This window comes from Odocoileus virginianus, chromosome X, assembly GCF_023699985.2.
Source record: "Odocoileus virginianus isolate 20LAN1187 ecotype Illinois chromosome X, Ovbor_1.2, whole genome shotgun sequence".
Lineage (NCBI taxonomy): Eukaryota > Metazoa > Chordata > Mammalia > Artiodactyla > Cervidae > Odocoileus > Odocoileus virginianus.
The window spans coordinates 13,546,585-13,568,398 of record NC_069708.1 but is presented as its reverse complement, the minus strand read 5'-3'; the positions used below and the strand labels follow the sequence as shown (position 1 = coordinate 13,568,398).

The following is a 21,814-nucleotide window of genomic DNA, read 5'->3' as shown; positions in this document are numbered from 1 at the left end:
TTCCATTCCATACTCAAAAACTCACAATTTGTGACCGTATTTCCCTATAATAAACAAGGAACAGAGACTTGTAGTAATTACAGTACTTCTATCTAAAAATGCACATTTTGTTTCACTTTTTAAGATCTTTAGAATCTGATTATATCATATAATCATATAATATCATATAAACCTGAGACCACTACTCAATATTGGCTTGTGGTTAAAAATTTCAAGAGATTTTCTCCCCCTCCATCAGGTGCCAAAGTTGAATGTTCAGGTTTCTTTGGTGTCTCTTTTTGTATGTAAAGTTTATTTCTCTGCATTGACCCTTTGTGTGCCAGATAACAGGTTCCCCATCTTGGGCATTTTCCTTCCTGAGTGTTACATAAAATGAGTGGTTGGTGCATTTCACAACCGTGTCATATTTTCAATGAAATATGGTGGCATCTCAAAAGTCACAAGGCACTCGAGAAATAAGGAAACAGATTAAACCAATGTTTTCTAACTTGAAAACTCACACTCATTCTAAATGATTATGCTTCTTTCAACAGAAATTATAACAAAATTTCTCATTTTAAAAAATCCTTTAGTTCAAATAGTGATCAAATATGTAACCAAATATATATACATAAATCAGATTTTTAAAATAAAAGACTCACATGAATTTCAAACTTCCAGCCACTCACTGCCTCGTCTGTAAGGATTTTAGTGAAAGATATTGTTAGCCCATCTCGAAAAAATCGCTGACATGCTTCGCTTTTAACATCAAGGCCTAAGAAAAGGAGAGAAAAATTAATGTAAACAAATTATTTATCTGATTGTCTTACAATGTCCAATTACATGATAAAAGCAGTAACTGTAAAATATTCAGTAACAGCTAACAACTGCAGACTAGTTTTGGAAAAAAATTCACAGCATTATCTAAGAGGTCAAAAAAGTAACAGACTGAAAAATAAAAACAACCAACAGTGAATTTCAAAAATACTTAACTGTATAAAAGTACATTAAGCCAAGTAATACTAAGATGAACTGAAAATATTTCTAATTAGACAGTGGCCCAACATTAAAAACACAATGGTTATGAGAACAATGTGTTGGAGATTTAAATACGTTATAGTATTTTATTGACAACAAACTTTAAAACAAATAAAAAATGATGCTTCTCAACTATTTTTAAAATCTCATTTTGGTTGTAAATTATCCACTTGACAAATACTATTATATTATTCTACAGAAGAGCTTCATCAATTAAAGATAAATTATCATCTTCATTATTAGTCTCTTTTACTGGCCTAACATCTGTTTCTTAATGTCTTTAATTCCATCTGGTTTCAGAAAGGCAATAGTGCTACATGTCCCCAAACACACACAAAAAATCTTTAACTCTTGATGACAAAATGAAAAGCCATTCAATTTGTATATAAAGTATTATCTGATTTTGGTTGTAAAAAGACATGACATTTAACCCTAGTACTGTACTTTTAAAAAATCTGAACCTTGTCTAAAATTAAAATAAACCATGGGTCCTAAAGAAATATGGGAGAGTGGGAGGGGTAGAGACTGCATGTCCCATGGACATCAATGATATTAAATGAAATAACCATTGTGTGTTTTTACCACTGCATAGTCAGGACTTAAAACATGCCTAGGACAGAAGTTTTCAAAAAATTTGCTGAACTGATGAATAAGTGTGTAAATGAACAAAAGAAATTTGAGCAGTAAAAAACAATGGTAATCTGAAAATGCATTTTCGTAACTCATTATATTGGTTTTATAAGATTAATAAGGTATAAAGACACATTCTTTAAATGAAGGAGGGTAATTAAGACAAAGGAAATTTTACCCTTGCCATGGAATGAGACAGACTTAAGCAAGGTACCAAAGACAATTTTTACAATAATTAATTTCAACTGATAATTGGAACATATCCATTGCTACCCAATTTCAGAAGCTAAAATGCTACTGCTGTTTACTTTAATCTCCAAAGCCTTAAAAATAAGTAGATATTACAACAGTAGCCCTTTGCTAAGAGAATTCAGTTGCACCTCAAGAATCAATCATTGAAAAAAATTATTTCCAAAATTAAGCTTTTACTTTTAGATAAAAATAAAAAGTTTTTAAAAAATGGGTTAGTAAAAAACAAAAAACACAGTATCTCATCTTTCAAGTCTTTTTTTTCTTTTAGAGGAAATTCAAACCTTTCTGTGTATTAAAAAATAATCAACACATAAGCTGGAAAGTTTAAACATGATTATATACAAATTTCATGTATAACTTCAGAGAGTTCACAAACATCCTTGAAGGTTGTCCAAAGCATATGAACCTGTGCTTCAGGTATAAATCTTAAGCCATAGCAAGAAAACTTGCTAAATGTTCTTGTTTAGGAATATACAGGAAAAGTATTCAGGCATGAAGTGAAACTATTTTCTAGTAGGATACATTATATGGAAAGCCTCATACCATTTAAACTCACCTTTTTTACTAAGATCAATAGCAGCTTCTAAAAGCACTTCTAATTCCCCTTTTGGCAAAACTGGAACCACCCAACGAGGCCTAAGAGTTTTAATAATATAAAAAGATGTTTATTGGTTGAACACTGAAAGAGGCACTATAAATGAGTTACTAATTACTTACCTCACCATGAAAATATTAAAATTAAAATGACACTAAAATATTAAAACCACAAAGTTGGCAAACTATCTGCTTTGTTTGACTAAGTGTCCTCTGTTGTCTCTACAAACAAAAAACTTTTTAAGACACTGTCAAGAAAAAAATATATATAAAAAAAGAAAAAATATAGCAATGAGAGAAGGGGGAAATAAATTATTTTAATAACTTAGCTATAAAACTACTATAATAATCAAATATCACTTAAATGGATATCTATTGTTAGAATTCATACAAAAGTGCAAAAAACAATCATTTTATGTTTCTCTTCCCCAAGAGATTTGGTAACGTGCAATTTTGTCCTTGAGTGAGCAACCACCAGACAAAAATTGAAAAGCAAAATATAACTTTTTGCTCTTGTATCTCTGTTACAGAGAATGGTCAGGGACATCACAACTTTATACAACTGTTTGCTTGCTTGACTAACTCATTATATACATTTAATGTGTTCTTTCAAATATACCTCTAAAAACAATGAATTAAATATATATTAATAGGAAAAATATTTAAGATAAATGAAATGAGGAAAACATTTCAGTAACATATAAGAATTCCATTATTTGTAGAGAAAGCAGTACTTATGATAATAAACACAAAGATAACCTGGAAGAACGCACACCTTATTGCTAGTGCTAACTTTTGGTTGGGAGGTGTGTACCTAAGGAGGAAATTACAGTGAACCTTACTGACATAATACATTTCTATATTTAACAGTGCATACTTACATTATATTAGTTATGTAATCAGAATGTTTTTAAGAAGTAAACTTAGTAAAGCAAGTAAGTTCCTATAAGTGTGTGTTTGCCTTTTCTTTTTGAGGGGATGTGTCACACCTCCCTAGGACTCACTTGTTGAGCTTACAGCCTGGTGTAAGACCACAGACCTGTGGGGGCGAGGGGGAGGGTCCCTGACACACTCTTCCCTTATCTTCTTTTTAAATATTTTCCTTCCGTATACACAAGCTTAAACTTTCAATCTCTGAGTCTTATTCAAAATAAAGCGTGGGGGTGGGTGGAGGTGAATGTTTGTATTATGAGTATGAAAAAATGTATACTCTGAACTACCTCCATGAGATAAAGATCAGGAGAAACAAATGGGTGAGATGCTTAAATGCCTCAAACTAATCAGTTGACAAGGGGCAGGCTCTGAGGAACTCAATCTCCTTATGACCTGGTTTACCTCAGGGCCATGCAAAAAGTATTCAAGTCATCCAGTAACCCATTCACCCATAAGAAAAAAGGGAAATCACACATATGGTTCTACTTCAGTAATACACCAGCTAGAGTGATCATCATTAATCTTAACACTTTATTGACACTGTTACTTCCTTTCATTTTTAAATCCATTAAGAACCACAGGTTGCAAAGTACTTGGCAATGACTAAGATGTTAAGGTTATTTAAACAGGCAACATAGTTAACCAGGATATTCCTATCCACTCTTGCTGTTTTCTTAGTACTAATGACTATGCTGAAAATCTTGTTTTTCCTGTGTATGACATACATCAAAAAACAAGACAAAATCAACTCACCTATTGATCATGTCATCCAACTTTGCTAGGTCAGTATGTGGAAATGCAGGCTCCTCATCTTCAAGCTGTGATGGGGCATCACCCTGACCTTGCTCATCTGGAGGAGTTGCCGGGGAATTTTCATTGGAAGAATCAGGCGACGAGGTCTTAAAGATTAGATATTCCAGATTTAAGTTTCTATAACAAATGTACATCTAATAATTCAAACACCAAAACAGATTAGGGGGACATAATTTAAAATTTTAAAGAAGATATGATCATTGTAAATTTATGATGTATCAGGCAGTCTCTGGGCTACTACACTTTAACATAATTTCATTTAATCCTCAACAGCCTAAGGAAGTATTCTTTCACTTAATAGATTAAAAAAACAAAACCTCAACAATACATAATTAGCCCAAGGTCACAAAGCTCCAATTCTGTGGTCAGGATTTAAATCCAGGTCTGATTCTAAAGTCTGAGTTCTTATCTACAATGTGTACTGCTTCTCCACTTACATTTTCCATTATATGAGCCCTTCATGATACAAATTATTGCACACATTTTACAGATTAAAAAGTCTCTTGACTTCTAACTTTTATTTTTCATTTTGAAGAGGAACAATGACTTTTATTCCATAGTTACCCTAGTCTCAAACTACTATCGAAACAATTGTTAAAACTTTATTGTGGTTTCTAAACAAGTCACTTCATCTTCAACTAATAAGGCTAACTTTACTCTTCACTGTTAGTGCGTCTTCCCCCCTCATACTTTAGTTGTAGAAATACTGTGCACAGCTAAGTGTATGAACTTTTAAAACCCTTATTAATTTTGAAAGCAGATGGTATTTTTCTCCTAATTGAAACTAATCTAAATTTTAAGCTGATTTTTGTGTGTGTTTGAATTTTTCTACCCACTGAAGGTTGACGGCCCTTTTAGAGAAGGCCCCATTCTTTTTCATTTTATTAGCACTTACTGAACAGACGCATAAATAAATGCTTGTACTGAAGATAGGTGGGTATACTATATTCTAGTTACAAACTTTATACATGAACTCAGAGACAATTTGCAAGAAAACAGCAAATCTTTACTTAAGATGATGAACACTATGCAGGTGCTAAAGGGCTAGTTTCAAGGCAGAAAAACTACAGACCAGAATTCAAGTTTTAGAAGCCCAACAGAAATATTTGCATTTTAAGTATGTAACTTAGGAAGTCTGCTTCATTAATTTTTTAAAAGCCCCCCCATTTCCTCTGGTATATATGTATTATAGATATGTTCACAGAAATTGTAAAGACAAAAATAACAATTAAGATACCCATAATAATACACCAAAGATAAGCACCAGAGACATTTTCAATTATTTCCTGAAATTTTTTGTTCTGTGACCCCCACAAATCCTGTCCATATAAACGTATAAATTTTCAATAAAATTGGGATTATACTTGCTTAAGTTTGTGTCTTTTTCCATTTAAGTATTTTCCCACATCACTAACAATCTTTTTTCTTTAAAAAAGATTAATGGCCATATGGCCATAGCATTCAATCAATTAAACAAAATTAAAGCACATTTAGCATTCTGCAATTTTTACTGCTAACATAAAATTATACTTTTATATATAAATCTTTTACATAAAAATTTTCAATTTTTCCTTAGGACAGGATCCTGGGAATATAATTAGTACAACAACGGTAAAAATCATTTCTTTTAGGGCTGCTGACATACATACTACCAAATTCCATTCCAGAAAGTTTGCACCCCCCCATAAACATCTCCCAAGAGTGTTCATCTCATAGGGCCTTTGCCAAGGCTGCTTCATTTATCACTGAGCTGTAGTACAGCTTAAAATTCTCTCCTGTGGGAACGCTTTTAAAAATTACTATATATTAAGTGAAAAATCTGATTGATTTTAGAAATTCCCTTTATGCCATATGAAAAAAAAATATTCAAGGTAAGCCATAAGGTGGGCAGTGATTAGTGCTATGGTTGCTTATCCCAGGTCCATTAAGTGCCAAACCTTTTGAAATAACTAGAATCCTAACATTAAAAAGTAGAGAATAAGAAAGTGAAAAAGGGATACTACAGGCAGTTATGAATATAATTTGTGGGAATTCCCTGGCGATCCAGTGGTCAGGACTCCGTGCTCTCACTGCCAAGGGCCTAGGTTCAATCCCTGGTCAGGGAACTAAGATCCCACAAGCAGTGAGGCCAAAAAAAGGTAAGAATGCAATTTGTTTGTTCCTTTTTAAATTATCATCTCCAAAAATATAAAGAGCTATTTAAAGGAAGAGGACATAATGCAGATGCATAATATTAAGCTGAAGATCACAAACCCAAGTGCTCTTAGTATACCTTAAGAGTAATATTAGAGATTTAATTTCTACCTAAAGCCATGCAAACCACAAACACTGGCGAATGATTTAGGAGTCTGTGCACAGTGCAGGTATGAAACAGAAAAGAGAGGGCAAAAGACACTGGAAATCGAACTACAAGCTCCTGGTTTAAAAATATAAATCTCTGGCACCCACCACAAACTGACTACGTTTAAAGAAACATGAGTACTGGCTAACAAATTTATGACATAGGAAAGACTTAACTCTGTCCAAGACCTGTGACCATATACCTAAGTATTACATGTCCTAAAAGTGGGAACTGGAGAGGAAAAGGAATAAAGTTGACATTTATTAAAACCTGACTTGCTCACTTCTCTAAAATGACAGAGGGAGAGGATGAAAGTGGGGGAAGGAGGGCGGGAAAGAGGACGACGCACATGGGCGCACACACACACGTGCAACTCTTTCCTATCATACTTGTAAATAGAGAGAATGACCTATAATAGCTATACAATAAAAACTCACCCTCAAATGACAGATGTAAGTACTCTACAATAACTTTTGCCTAAAACTTACCCATACAGAATTCTACATAAACATGCACCAACTGTAAGCAAGTTTGTGATTCACGGGCATGCCCCGCAGTGACAAATTCACCTCTAAGTGCTGTTTGAGCTGCATTACAAGTTTTAATGTTTGTCTTATTCAATTCAATATTTCCTGATATAAAAGTAAGTACAACAGAAAGCTGAAAATTAATTCTTTAAACTCCCATTTCAAGAAATGAGAAAAAGAACAGCAATTCAAATTCAAAAGAAGTAAAAGGGAATATGAAATAAGGGTTAAAAGCATACAAGCAGGAAGGAAGAAGAGAGTTAAAGCCAAAAATTGGTTTGAGGGAAGGTTTGATGAAATTGGTAAATCCTTTAGGAAAGGGTAATCAGGAGAGAGAACACAAATTAGCAGTATCAGGGATGAAAAAGGAGATGTTACCACAGATCCTAAGACATTAAAAAGATAAAAAAAGGATATTATAAAGTCTTGCTTCAATAAATTTGACAATCTAGATGCAGTGGACAAATTCCTTGAGAAAACACATTACCAAAAGTCACACTCACTCACACACACACACACACACATACATACATACATATCAGAAAATCCCCCTGTTAAAAAAAAAGCTGGATTTGCAGTTATATCCTTTCCACAAATAAAGCCCCAGGCCAGACTGTTTCAATTTTACTGGTGAAATTATTATTGCAGAAATAACTGAAATCTTACACAAATTCACCCAGAGAACAGAAAAAGAATATTACCCTCTGAGTTTTGAGGTCAGCATAAAATCTTGATACCAAAATCTATTTTAAGCTCTTAGAAAATATTATTTCATTTGATCCTCTTAATGATCCCATGCGGTAGTTACAGTATTGTTATCTTTTTACAGCAGAAAAAACTGAGGCTTAAAAGGTCATATAATTTACCCAGAGTCATAAAGCTAGCATCGCATGGTGCAAAGCTAAAATGTGAACATAGCAACATGACTTGAGTCCATACTCTCACCACAGGCTACATCAAATGACTTAATGCTTTGCTCTGGAACTGACAAAGGGCTTAACTTTAACGATTACTGGTAGAATAAGACACCAGAGGGGAAAAAAGGGGCTACAGACCCAAGCATCAGCATCACCACCTATACAGCATTTGAGATTCTTGTTACTGTGTAGGACACGTGTTTATTTTTCTTAATAACAGCTTTATGGTTACTTCCCAAATTATTGAGAACATGCTCCTAATTATTCAGAACATGGGATATCTGCATCCGTAACAGATACGCCAACGTAGCTTTAACTAGAATCTTAGACTTCCTACCTGATTCTGCTGGAGGGCGGGCTGAGACTGTCCATCAGGAGCCTGGCCCTGGCTGTCATTCCCTCCTACTGGAGAGCCACGAGTCGTGGCTGTCATACTCGACACAGGGCAGATCTTTGCAATTTTGTCTGCTTATGTAGTTGTCTTGAAAAAAGAAATTATAGTCCACTTATAGAAGATGAAGTACCAGCATTTGTCAGTCTTAAAAAGCTCCAATTCAAGAATAAACCATCTTGCAGAGACCATTGCATAACCTACAAGAAAAAAAAAAAAAAGCACATTTGTTTTAGACATAAAAAACATCAAGGAACTGTTCAAATTCAATATTACCAGTGAATCTAGTCAGGAAAAGGTGGCTATATAAAAGAGAGGACAAAGTGAAAAGTTAGTTTCATTAATACTGTATTTAAATAAACTGATAATAGTGTATCAGTAGTTACATCAAGAAAACATACAAGTACAGCCTCATAATATTTCAGTTTCCTCCTGGGATTCCAAAGACCTTATCAAGGTTATTTACTTGGCTGTTATTTCAATTATGGAGTGGCAAAAACTGTCTTCAATTTGCTAATGCCTTGAATATACACAATTTCACAAACCTATTTAAGACATAAACCAAGTAATAAAATCTGATTATTAAAAATATTTCAGGAAGAACTGTACAACTAACATTTATCACTGGTACATGGGTATTAAAATGGTTTCTAAACAAATGTACAAGTGGTTTTAACAGAAACTTTAAAACTTTGGGGGACTTTTTCTTTGGAGAGGGTTCAAATTGGATCCTACTCCTCCAATACAACCTGTTTTGTCAAATGACCTTGACTTTTCCCTTTTGGGAAGGTTTTGGCCACAGGCACTCCCAGAGCCACGGCAGGGCTCCAGACCCAAGCTGTTTAACAATGGAATTCTTCTTTGCTACCTGAGCAGCAAAGGTGTATAGAGGAAGACCACCAAATCCTCAATTCTGTATTCTTGGCTGCAGAGTAAAATCATCCAAGGTGCTTTTAAAAACACTGATGTCTAAACTCCTCTCCAGAATGAATAAATTACAATATTTGGAGTTAAGCCTAGGCATCAGTCCTTTTAAAAAAATCTCCCCCATAACTAATTCTAATATGTCACAAGAATGAGAACCTCAACTGATTGATTTACAGGTATTTAGTTTTCAGGAAACCACATTTCCATTTACTCCATGTTTGCCTCAAACTTAAATACAATCACTTAACCCAGAGATGGAGTTCTAAGAAGATTTCCTTTCACTTATCAAACTGGAATAACAAAAAGTTTAAGACTGATAATATCAAGTACTGGTGAGGCTAAAAACGGAAAAACCTTTATTTAATACGCAAAGTGGAAAAACAAAAGGTAATATGGTTGAACAGCCTCTCTCTCACTTTTGCTTTCCATTTTTATACAACCTACACTACAAAAAAGTTTTACATGAAGTAGACAATTTAAAAAACACAGAAAAACCGACCTATCACTTTCTTCAGCCATTTTGGGTTGGCTGGCAAATTGTTTAACTATTCTTTTTCTTACCACTCAAAACATCAGCTAACCGATTCAACTTCAATCTTTTCTACTTCAACCCTGCTCCAATCTCTTCCTTTTGATCCCATTACTCATGATCCCCAATGAATGATATCCCAATTGTCACCCCCCTCAATCTTTTCCTGGATGTCTCTCAGCCTATAAAAAATGTGCTTGAATCTTCATTACCAAAATGAAAATTCACCAACTTCTGCCCTTCCCTTTCCCCCCAAATCTTAAAAGAATGCCTCTGCTTCCCCCTTCCTTTCTTCCATTCTCTCTCATCATCTAGTTGTATCTAAGCTATCAAGACTATTTTAAGCCAGTGGGTCTTAGACCTCAGTTGAGGTCTATGGACAGGTTTGAGGATTAACTCCCCTCAAATTACATGCAAATCTTTATAAATATGTACTTTGGAGGGGGAAGAAGGTCTGGTTCACTGACCAATGCTCTACTAATTGACAGGTGATAGTCAAATGACCGTCTGTTGCTGTTCACCCTGTCTGTCCTCTTCTCAGAATTAGCCGCAACTGGCTGCCACTACTCCCATGTCTGTACCTGAACCTCTGAGGTTCCTCGGCTTTTACAATCCTGAACTTTGATTTCCTTTCCACTTCTTTTCAAAGGGGAGGGAAGAGAATAGTAAGTAGATAGTAGTCACATCAGTGACAAGTACAGTTTTTGATGCTGAAACAACAGTGAAAACATCCACTAAACAGTTGACTTTAGGTCAGAAACTGAAGGAAAACTTGGGGGTGGGGGTCTTGAAGAGAACGCTATTGCTCACAAAAGAGTGGGAGATGGATTCGTTAGCATCATATGGGTTGTTGTTCAGTCGCTAAGCCATGTCCAACTCTGTGATTCCGTGAACTGAAGCGAACCAGGCTTCTCTGTCCTTCACTATCTCCCTAAGTTTGCTCAAAATCATGTCATTGAGTCGGTGATGCCATCCAACCATCTCATTATGTTGCCCCATTCTCTTCTTGCCCTCAATTTTTCCCAGCATCAGCATCTTTTCCAATGAGTTGGCTCTTTGCATCAGACAAAGCTTCAGCTTCAGCATCAGTCCTTCCAATGAATATCCAGGGTTATTTCCTTTAGGATTCACTGGTTGGATCTCCATGCAGTTCAAGGGACTCTCTAGAGTCTTCTCCAGCACCACACTTTGAAAGTGTCAATTCTCTGGCGCTCAGCCTTCTTTAGGGTCCAACTCTCACATTCATATATGACTACTGGAAAAACCATAGCTTTGACTATATGGACCTTTGTCAGCAAAGTGACAATTTTAATTTTCCTTTTCTATAGTGTACTGTGCAGGGTTAGTGAATATTTGAGCTAAAAATTTGAAAATAATGTATTCAAATATAATTTGGAAAGTCTGAATGGAGGGGAAAAAAAAATTCAAAGATACGCTACAACTTTGTCACCCAAGAATAACTATTTTTTTCCTCCTTTTTCTTTTCTTCTTTTTTTTGGGCTACACCACAGAGCTTTCAAGACTTTAGTTCCCCACAGGGATCGAACCTGGGTCACCGGCAGTGAGAGTGCAGTCCTAACGACTGACAGCCAGGGAATTTCCAACACTGGTAGCTTTCTTAATTTTTTTTTTAAGTGAAATGTTAGTCGCTCAGTCATGTCCAATTCTTTGCCACCTCATGGACTGTAGCCCGCCAGGCTCCTCTGCCATGGGATTTCCCAGTCAAGAATACTGGAGTGGGTAGCCATTCCCTTCTCCAGGGGATCTTCCCCACCCAGGGATCGAACCTGGGTCTCCTGCACTGCAGGCAGATTCTTTACCATCTGAACCATCAGGGAATCCCCTGGAACACTGGTACCTTTCTTAATAAATCCCATTCAATTCAAGCAGATGGGATTTGAATGGCTATCACACTCCTTTACTTGATTACAAGAAGTACTCTCAAGGTTCTAAAGGAGTTTCTCTTCCAAGTCACAGATATTTAGGCATTTTCATTCATAGCTGAGTTAGAACAAACTTTCTACCAAGTCAAAGTAGCAGTATCCTACACAGAACTGAGCAACTCAATAATCATTCAAATCATTTAAAATCTGACACAATACCCACCACTTCCTGTAGGAACACTAAAAGTCAACAAATCACAATGTGATTACTGTACGAAGTAAAGTCTGAAACTTAAACATTTTATTTTAGAAAAACAAGAGTACTGCAAGGGTCGTTGTTCTCCCTCCCTTCCATATGAATTTTACCAGAATGCAACTTGGATTTTCTGCAATACAAAATGGCAATATTAGGTGTTTTATCTGGGGAGAGGTCTCAGACTGAGGCCTTTTCCATTTACCTTAGTGTTATTTTGTTGAAAAGGATAGTCCCTTTAGAACCTACAGTATTTTTGTATTCAAACTTAGCATCTTCCAAAATGGGAACAGCATCACGTTTACCTGGATAAAGCTTGGTCACCCATTATACTAAATAACCTAGTATTCCATAAACATCAACCATTTGTATTTATTTTAAACTTTGTATGACTGAATTTCTATAGCAGCTTTCCAATGCAAGGGCCTTAATACCACAGAAACCCTCAAGACAAAGAATGGTCCTTCTCTACATTCTTCCATCTCTGCTCAAACTTTCCCTACATTCCAGAATCTCTTTTATACAACACACTGAAAGTCTCTACAATTCCACATATATGATCCTACTATACTTAAAGAGTCCCTTCTCTTTCTAAATTTTCCTCTTTTCATCCAAAATATAAAGGACGTTAAAATAAAAACTCAAAGCTTAGTCATTTAAGAAATATATGCTGAGTATCTACAGTGGGCCACATATTGTTTTAAGCTTAAAGGAATAAATACATGCCATTACACAGCTGGCAAATCTCTCTGCTCTTGTGGAACTAACATTACACATTGTGCTGAGAGATAAACAAGCAACAATGCCAAGTCCAACAAATTATTTACTGATCACCAAAATGAGTTCATTAAAACTAATCTGACAGATCATCCTTATATACATTCGTGAAATTATCTTGAAAACCTAACCTATTCTGGTTTTATGTATGAAAACCAAAGGGGAAAATTATTCAATATCTTTCTCCATCTAGTGACTTTCTATGTTTAATTGGCATCTATTACCCTTGTTTTCCTCTTAAAATACTTGACTCAAGAGGTGAGAGACGTAACTGTGAAACACACACAACCTGTACATACCTAGCACTAGACCTTACTACTCTGACCAATCACTACAAAATGAAAACCTTAATTACAACTAATTAGACAAACTATTATTTTGGAATTAATACTCTAGCACATAACAGAAAAAGAACTTACATGTTGGTTTAAAATTTTACTGCAAAATATGTAAGTCGTCTCATCTTTATTACAAGTCAATATGAAACATCTTTTAAGTACTAAGCTTTATTTCAAAATAACCACTATTTTAGTGTATTGGCTTATTTTAAGCCCAGAGTACTTAGATCTTCTTGAATCTTAAATTGGAATTTCTATTGCTATGACAGATTCAACATGTTTAAAAGCAAACTTTTTATGCATTGTAGTCTGGAAGAAAAAGTATCCTTCCCTACATAGCAGTTCTTCTACAACATAACAAATGGCACACATGGGGTATTACAGGTTTGACACACTTCCATGGACAGAGAAAAACTGCCAAAATCCTCAACATGTATGAAATAGAACATGAAATTAAAAAAAAAAACAAACAATCAAAAACAGGTATGTACTTTTAATTATTTGTACAATACCTGGACTTCTGGTTTTTAAAAAATCCCTTCGAAGATAACATTGAAATGTTAAGTGAAAATTATTGGGGGATAATCCTGACTAATTTTTAGATAAACTCATTTGCAAACATTGTCGTTGTATTTGTTTTAACTAATTATTTAACTACTTATTACTATTACTTGTGACAGACCTCACAATCAATTATATTAATACACCATGATCCATAACCACTTTAGTGGGTAAGGCAAAACACATTTCAGTATTTATACTATCCAAGGAATTTTTTCTTTTGTGGAGTTGTTGGTTCTATTCCATTCAAAGTTTCTCTGTGGCTCTACAATTCTGTATCCCATTATTTACAATGGGTGTTTTTTTGCCCCACACCAAGTAATTATCAATACCAGCTGGATGTCCTACAATTCAACTCAATTCTGACACTATCTTCAGACAGCTTCAGATTCCACTTGCTATGGGCTCAGTGTTACAAGATTGACCCTCCCCCCACTTCACCTATCAGCCACAAATCTGTGCTTCTGACCGACAGGCTACAGAATGGAGGCCCCAAAGATTCCCTCCTTGGGTTAATTTGCTAGAGCAGCTCACAGAAATCAAAGAAACATTTTACTTACTAAATTGTTGGTTTATTTATTGTAAAAGGGTGTAAGTTTAGAACAGCCAGATGGTATAGGGCAAGGTATGGAGAAAAGGCATGGAATTTCCATGTCCTCTTTGGGCTCACCACTCGCCCCATATTTCCATGGGTTCACCAAACTGGAAGCTCTCTGAAACCCATCCTTTTGGGGTTTTAGGAAGGCTTCATTACCTAGGCACAACTGATTAGATCGCTGGCCACTAAGGACCTCTAAGCCTTTCTCCCCTTCCTTTAGGAAGGGAGAGAGAACATTATTCATAGGGTTGGCTTCCCTGGCAACTAGCGCCCATCCTTGGCGATCGAGGGGCTTTTCAAGTTATTTCATTAACATAACAACAGACACCTTCCAGATCCTCACCACTTAGATAATGCCAAGTTTTAAAAGCTCAGTTGCCAATAACTGGGATATAGACCATTTCTTATTATAAATCACAATATCCCAGGTTCCCTTCCAGTTCCATCTTAATTTGTACATTACTCTAGAAAAGTTATGAGCACTTATGTACGAGGCACAATAGTGGGTCCTTTATTTATATAATCTCATTTAATCACCAGGATACCTATTCCATGATTATCAGTCCAATTTAACAAACAGAAGCAGAAGCTAAGAGATTAAGTAACTTCAGCTTGTCCAAAATGGCATTAACATCTTTTTAGATTCTCAAAGCCGTTGGCTCTTCCATTATATATCATGAAGATTCTCTACAGCCCCCAATCTTCCATATTTGAAGAGGGAGAATTAAGAGGGAGGGGAAGGTGGGAGGCAAGGATAAGAGACTGATTTTTCTCTTAAAAGTATGGTTACTGTCAGGCCTGTCTGTGCCAATTATGTTTCTCTTTTTTTGGCATTAAAAATGATCACTATTGAATTTTATTAAAATGCAAACCCTAAAATATCATGGCCCTGCTTAAAAATCCTCAAAGACCTGATGAAAACCAAAATACTTCTCTAATGGTCTAGTGGCTCTTGAACACCCACCTTCGGGCTCATCTTGCAACTTACTCTACCCAAAACTTCTTGTTCCTTCAAAATGCACTTTCTCATGCTGACTGTGCAGCCTTTGCAAAAGTGGTCTTAGTCTTGCCCATACTGATTCACCAATCCTCAACTCTCCTTACTCAGAATCCATCAAGTACTCCTCTCAGCGGCTCTCAGAGGAAACTGCACTTTTCTTTCATAGCACCTGTGTATGATCTCTCTCCCTACCAGAACAGAAAAGCTCCACAAGCGAGAATTCCCTGGCAGTCCGGTGGTTAGGACTCTGAAATTCCACTGTAGGGGCCACGGGTTTGATCCGTGATAGGGGAACAAAGATCCCACGTGCCTCAAGGAACAGTTTAAAAAAAAAAAAAAAACTCTAAGGGCTGAAACTGTATGAGCTTTGCTCATCATTGAATCCCAAGAATTCATTGGCACACAATAGGTAAACACTCAAAACAAACAAAAAAAAAAGGGGGTGGTGGTGGTAAACTACAAGTCAAACCTCTCCCTTTCCAGTTCTATTAATTCCTTTTACGACATGTCCAACATCATTTTTTCCACTCCCACTCACACCACTCCAGGCTAGACTCCAATTTTAACATCCTGGATGGTCTCCACACTACCAATCTTTTTAGTATATTATTGCTAAATTAATCTCTCAACACTTTCAGTCTCTGAAACCTTTAGTGGCTTCCTCCTGTCTACTTTTTACATAATTTTGTTCAAGATCAATCACAATCAGCCCTAACTTATCCTTCCAAGTCTATCTCTCATTCCCCAATTTCAATACTATCACAATCAGGTTGACAAGCCTCAGAAAGTGAGGCAGAGTGAAGAGGCAGTCAAGTGGAAGGGCCAGAATTCTAACTTGAGTCAGTACAAGTTCCAGGGTTCTACAGTCTTAACTACCAGGCCACGCACGAATAATGCTTGCAAATAGGGAGAAAACTACCATTAATCTCACCATATCCAGACCTCCAAGATACAGTATCAAAACATTTATGATGCAGAAGCACATTTGATAAAACTGGATTTTTCACCTAATTTATAATTTCCTCATGCTAAGTATTCTTCTATATTCACCTTTAATGGCTACATATCACAACATATTTTCTTCTAAAGCACAATAGCTGTACTCCTAAGAAACATGGCATAATCAAAAATGATGTTATAAAAAACAATAGTTCAATGGGAAAATGCCATTTCATGTCCATAACTATAAACCTAAATATCCCTAGGTAATTTTAAAATGTAGCCTTCACTCAAGAGTAAAGGCCTTTCTTTTCGTAGTTCCACCAGCACTGCCATTATCATTATAACAGGACTCATCATTCTTATCACACATTATTACGATAAATTATACACAAAACCAGTCAAGGCAGCTATATTAAACAGAGTCCCCACCCCTTCAGTGTGATGCTAGTTTTAGATAGCTTCAAATTCGATCAATAACTCAGGCTAATGCAAACAAAGATGTCTAATTAATCTTTATTAAATCTAAATACATTACTTAAGCTAAATGTCCATATTCTATTATCACTATTAAACACACACACCATTAATTTGTCACCAAATCACTACGTACATCCACTAGTACTTCCTAGAAGTCATCACAACAGAACTGCATCCTGCATTCTCAACTCTGTGGCAACAGAAATTTATTCATTTAGAAATGCTCAGTAAATGGTCCTTTTTATTCAAAACTTCTCCATACTGTGTCTATCAAGCCATACGTACACAACTGGGGTACAAGAAGTTTTCATATGTACATAAAAGCTTCAATAAATTCTAGCATCCTTCCCAAAGCATTCTCAAATGTGAATTTTTTTAGTGGCTGTAGGCAATGAGTAATAAATTAAAAATGACTTATAGGGGACTTCCCTGGCAGTTCAGTGGTTAAAACTCTCCCTCCCCTCAACACAGGGGAGACTGACTGGATCCCTGGTTGGGGGACTAAGATCCTTGTATGCTGCTGCTGCATCGCTTCAGTCGTGTCCGACTCTGTGCGACCCCACAGACAGCAGCCCACCAGGCTCCCCCGTCCCTGGGATTCTCCAGGCAAGAACACTGGAGTGGGTTGCCATTGCCTTCTCCAATGCATGAAAGTGAAAAGTGAAAGTGAAGTCGCTCAGTCATGTCTGACTCCTAGCGACTCCATGGACTGCAGCCTACCAGGCTCCTCCATCCATGGGATTTTCCAGGCAAGAGTACTGGAGTGGGGTGCCATTGCCTTTTCCGAATTGTATGCTGCACTGTGTGGCAAAAAAAAAAAAAAAAAGACTTGTGGAATGATGGCATCAGAAGCTCTGTGGACGCTCTCGCCAGTGAATCAACTGTAACTGGTAAAAACCATTAAAAAAACTTTTTGTAAGTCTCCAGGAATCATCCTAAGGGTATACAGCAAATGAATACTAAAAAAATCTACTCAGTAAAAACAGAGAGTCTGGCATGTTGAGCCAGCTCAGCAGGACAGAAGCTCCATTCCAGGTGGGTACAGAGAGGAACACAGGGCTCTTGCCCCCTAACTCCCAGTCAACCCCACCCTCCCCTTGAGAGGAGGAAGACCCTCATCATCCTCAACTCTCAGCTGCAGAGGCTCCTACTGCAGCGAAGAGCAGCTGAGAAGCCTGGGTGGGGCTCCTTCCTTCCATCCAGGTCCCGCTGGCAGAGCAGAAGCTTTGACCCCAGGTTCAGCAGGCCGAGAATAACGCGGTCCTAATGACCCTCCGTCTCACGCACATGACTGAGGTTCCACACCAAGAAACTAGAGGCTGCTGCTCCCCTCAGCGCTGCTCATGAAGCAGGGGTGTCACTGGCAAGCACCCCTTGAAGCAGGGCCACTGTTCGACCCCAATTCTGAAGCAATGGCGTAAAGGTTTTGTTCAAGGGGAGAAGGAGGCCAGAAGGGCTCTCTGAAGTTGTCTCCAAGTGAGCTGACTTTACTTGGAACAGAGTAAAGGGAAGTTCATGCCTGAGGCTGCACTTGAACATAATGGAGGCTGAGGTAATAAGCAATTTAAAGGGCTGTCTGTCTGATAACAGCAACAAGCTCAACTTTACCAGAAAGAACAAGGGGAAAAAACAGCCAAGAAGAGCCTCCCTGAGGTCAGAACAAACCTAAAAGACTGACCTCAAAGATTACCCCTTTGGAAAGTAGGGGAAATTGAGGTGGATAAGGCTGTGGGGCAATTAAATCCCAGGATATCACCTAAAACAATACAGCAATCAGCCAACATTTTTAGTGGACACTAACATTTGCAGGTGATGCCAACAGCGGGAGACAGCTTGAGAGGGAGATCATCACAAAGCCTCCCTAAAACCACTGTTGTCCCAGGATGGCTGTGTGTGTGACTAAAGCTGTGCCCGCTGCAGAGCAAAAGCGCAGGCTGAACAATGCAGGGAAAACAGACTTCTTTAAAGTAGTCTAGCCAGTCAGTAGACAAATAGGTGAGCAAGTAACAAGGCCCTGGGGATGGGGGTACTGGGGACTCAGTATACAAATTTGCTGCATTATATGAAAGGTCCGATTTTCACAATAAATAAAATTACCAGATATGCAAAGAAACAGGAAAGTGTGCCCCATACACCGGGGGTGGGGAGAAGAAGGCAAGCAAAAACCAAACGACTTTGAGGGGGTCTTCATCAAGTAAAGATAGCTTCAAACAGCTATGGTAAGTTTGTTTGGGACTTCCCTGGCAGTCCAGTGGTTAAGATGGAGGGCATGAGTTCAATCCCTGGTCAGGGAACTAAGATCCCACATGTGGAGTGACACTGCCGAAAAACAGACTTCAACATCCCCCCACTCCCCACTTTCAATAATAGATAGAACTAAGCAAAAGGTCAACAAATAAAGACTTTAACAACTACACATCAACTAGGTCATATAGACATCTATAGAACACTCTATCCAACAGCAAAATATATAGTCTTCTTGAGTATACATGCTAGACTGTCGTCAGTCTCAAGAAATTTAAAGACAGAAAGTTAAGTCTATTCTTTGAACACAGTGGGATAAAATTAGAATTTAGCCAAAGGGAACTTTGGATATTCACAAATATGTGAAAATCAAATAGATTAATTTTGGCATGATAATCATTCAAACAACTTACTAGCTCCTCAGCTCATTTTCCCGGTATAAAATCCTGCCACATACAAATAATAAAAATTCTGAATTCTCCTTAAAGATAAAATAAAACTGAGGTAAGATCTTGTCACTGAAATATACTTTAACATTTTTTTCTTGGTTAATGTGTATATAAAATACAAAAAACTTAGGCACACAAAATGGTTAGACTAATGCACAGCACTTACCTTAAGAAATAAAAGCATTACGAGTCCTTATAATCACTGATTTTTAAGACTGTCCAGCCCTACAAACAACAGGTATTCAAACATATACACCCAAAACATTAATGAAAACTTAGGAAGTATTGGAAAAATTAATAGTCATAAGTACAATCTATATTTAACTATTTCAAATCAATGATACGAAGAGATGGGGAGGAAAGCGAGAAATTAGGAAAACAGTATGGAATTAGCATAGAAAAAGAATGAACCAAAAAGGAAATGAGGGAAGCAATGGGGCAGGAGTGACAAACAGTTAACATCTACTGAGCAGTTACTACACATCAGGTATCATTTAAAAGTTTTGACCTATTAACCCATTTAATACTCAATCTCAAGAATTAAGTACTCATTATTATTACCATTTTACAGATGGAAAAAAACGAGGCACATAAAGGTAATCTGACTAAAATGAAATAACAAATAGGGGACAAAGCTAGCAAATTAAGTTTCGAATCTAGATACCCTGGTGCCAACAGTTTTGCTCATCTCCCTGCTATGCTACAATTGCTATTCCTATTTCAGCGCTATAGGAGGAAAGACCATAGAGGAGATAAATAGAAGGACTTCATCAATTCTATTAAGTGTGTTAGTCAACCACTTTTGTTAAAGATCTCAAAACTTATTTTGCCAGAAGCAGTGTGGTATACAAAAGCAATTCTCTAGCCAGAAATATATGAACTTAAATTTCTACTCTGGTACGTAACTGTGTGATCTTGGGCAAAATTCCCAAACTTCTTTGGGACTTGGTCTCCTCACCCGAGGAGGACACGAGGCTACGGTTGTGATGATTAAATGAGGTAATCATTATCTTTAAATGTCAGAGGTATCCAGTTAAGCATTAGTTCCCTTTCTTCTCAACATCCTGAGAGATTCCTGAAACACTTTAATGGAAGAATGACTTTGAAGTGCCATGCACAAAGGCGGCACTCAATAAATAGTAATGTTTTAACAAACGCTGGTTATTTCTCCCTTGAAATGCTAGTTCGATTATTACACACACTTGACAATTAATTCTGAACTTTCCTGGCCCTCCCTATGAATATGATCTCTAGATCAGTCCAGAGGAAAAGTATTCTCCCAACTGTAAATTACCAGGATTCTGTGTTCCTGATATACGTATCATAACTGTGCAGGTTGAACTTAATAAAATGAACCGCCTCAACAATTTTAAAGTGGTTGCTTTTATTATTCTGTTAACATTAACACAGAAATCCCATATTTCAAAAATTTGCCCTGCTTTTTGAAAAGTCTCAAATCAAATCTTACCATCTGTAAGACAATTCATAGCACAGCATTCCTATCAGAATTTGTGCTGGCTCTAAAGAAAATGTTACAATAGGAAAACTAAAGAAACCAGTAACAAGACATCGAAATTACTACACAGTAAGTAACCTATCTTTTGAGTAAAATAATGAACAAGTGAACTGCCCTTTTAAGTATAAATATATTTTTCACTAAGTAAATAGGGAAATAACCTGGTAAACATGGAATTGGAGCCCCAGTCATGTGACTCCAAGCATCAGATTTCCATCAATAATATACTAAGCTGGCTCAAGTTTGCCAAATCTGGTTCTACCTTAACAGTATTTTAAAAAAAAACTAAATTACTTTCTATTTTAATGCTGCTTAAAGATGTGCATAAATGAAATTAGAATTCAACTCCTTATGCTTACTGCTCTACTACAGAACAAGTTTACAAACTAAATACAAACAAAACTATTAATGTTAATAATATGTGACAGATGGCAGCACACTGCTGACTGTTAGGGCATAGGTTCCTTTGAGTGTTGCATGGCTATCTTACTACCATCACGTACTATGTGGGAGATATAGCTTTCCTACTTAAATTACTCCATCACTCTGTCTGTATACAGGATTTGCCGTGACACCACTTTTCCTTCACATCAACACATCATTTGTGTGTTAGATCTGCCTCTGTTGCTCTCATCTGACAAACTGTACAGTTGAACGTTAATACATTAAAAACACAAAGGGAACGTTAAGTGCTGAAATGGTGTGGCAGTTCTTGACTCATAAGACAGTCATCCAGGTACCCAAAAACACATACACTAATATTTAATATCTGTTTTAAAAAGAAAATACTTCTAAATTGAGCAGAAAAAAAAGGGCACCATAGAGATACTTGTTTTAAAGCTAGAACCTTGCAGGGCATCAGGGAGAGGTGCTCAAAGACTACGAAGATTTGGAAACTGCTCCAA

General features: G+C 36.7%; 1 protein-coding gene across 5 annotated transcripts in view; it reads right to left on the bottom strand.

The window, feature by feature from the left end:
* USP9X (ubiquitin specific peptidase 9 X-linked) overlaps positions 1-21,814 on the bottom strand; it is a 122,879-nt gene that overhangs the window by 71,725 nt on the left and 29,340 nt on the right. For all 5 annotated transcript variants that reach the window (XM_020875430.2, XM_020875429.2, XM_020875431.2 and 2 more), the window contains exons 2-5: positions 8,362-8,615; positions 4,180-4,325; positions 2,456-2,535; positions 642-754 (exon numbers count right to left, since the gene is read on the bottom strand). In XM_020875430.2, the coding sequence (XP_020731089.2) occupies positions 642-754; positions 2,456-2,535; positions 4,180-4,325; positions 8,362-8,457 (435 nt within the window). In that variant the 5' untranslated portion in view covers positions 8,458-8,615. The remainder of the gene's footprint in view (positions 1-641; positions 755-2,455; positions 2,536-4,179; positions 4,326-8,361; positions 8,616-21,814) is intronic.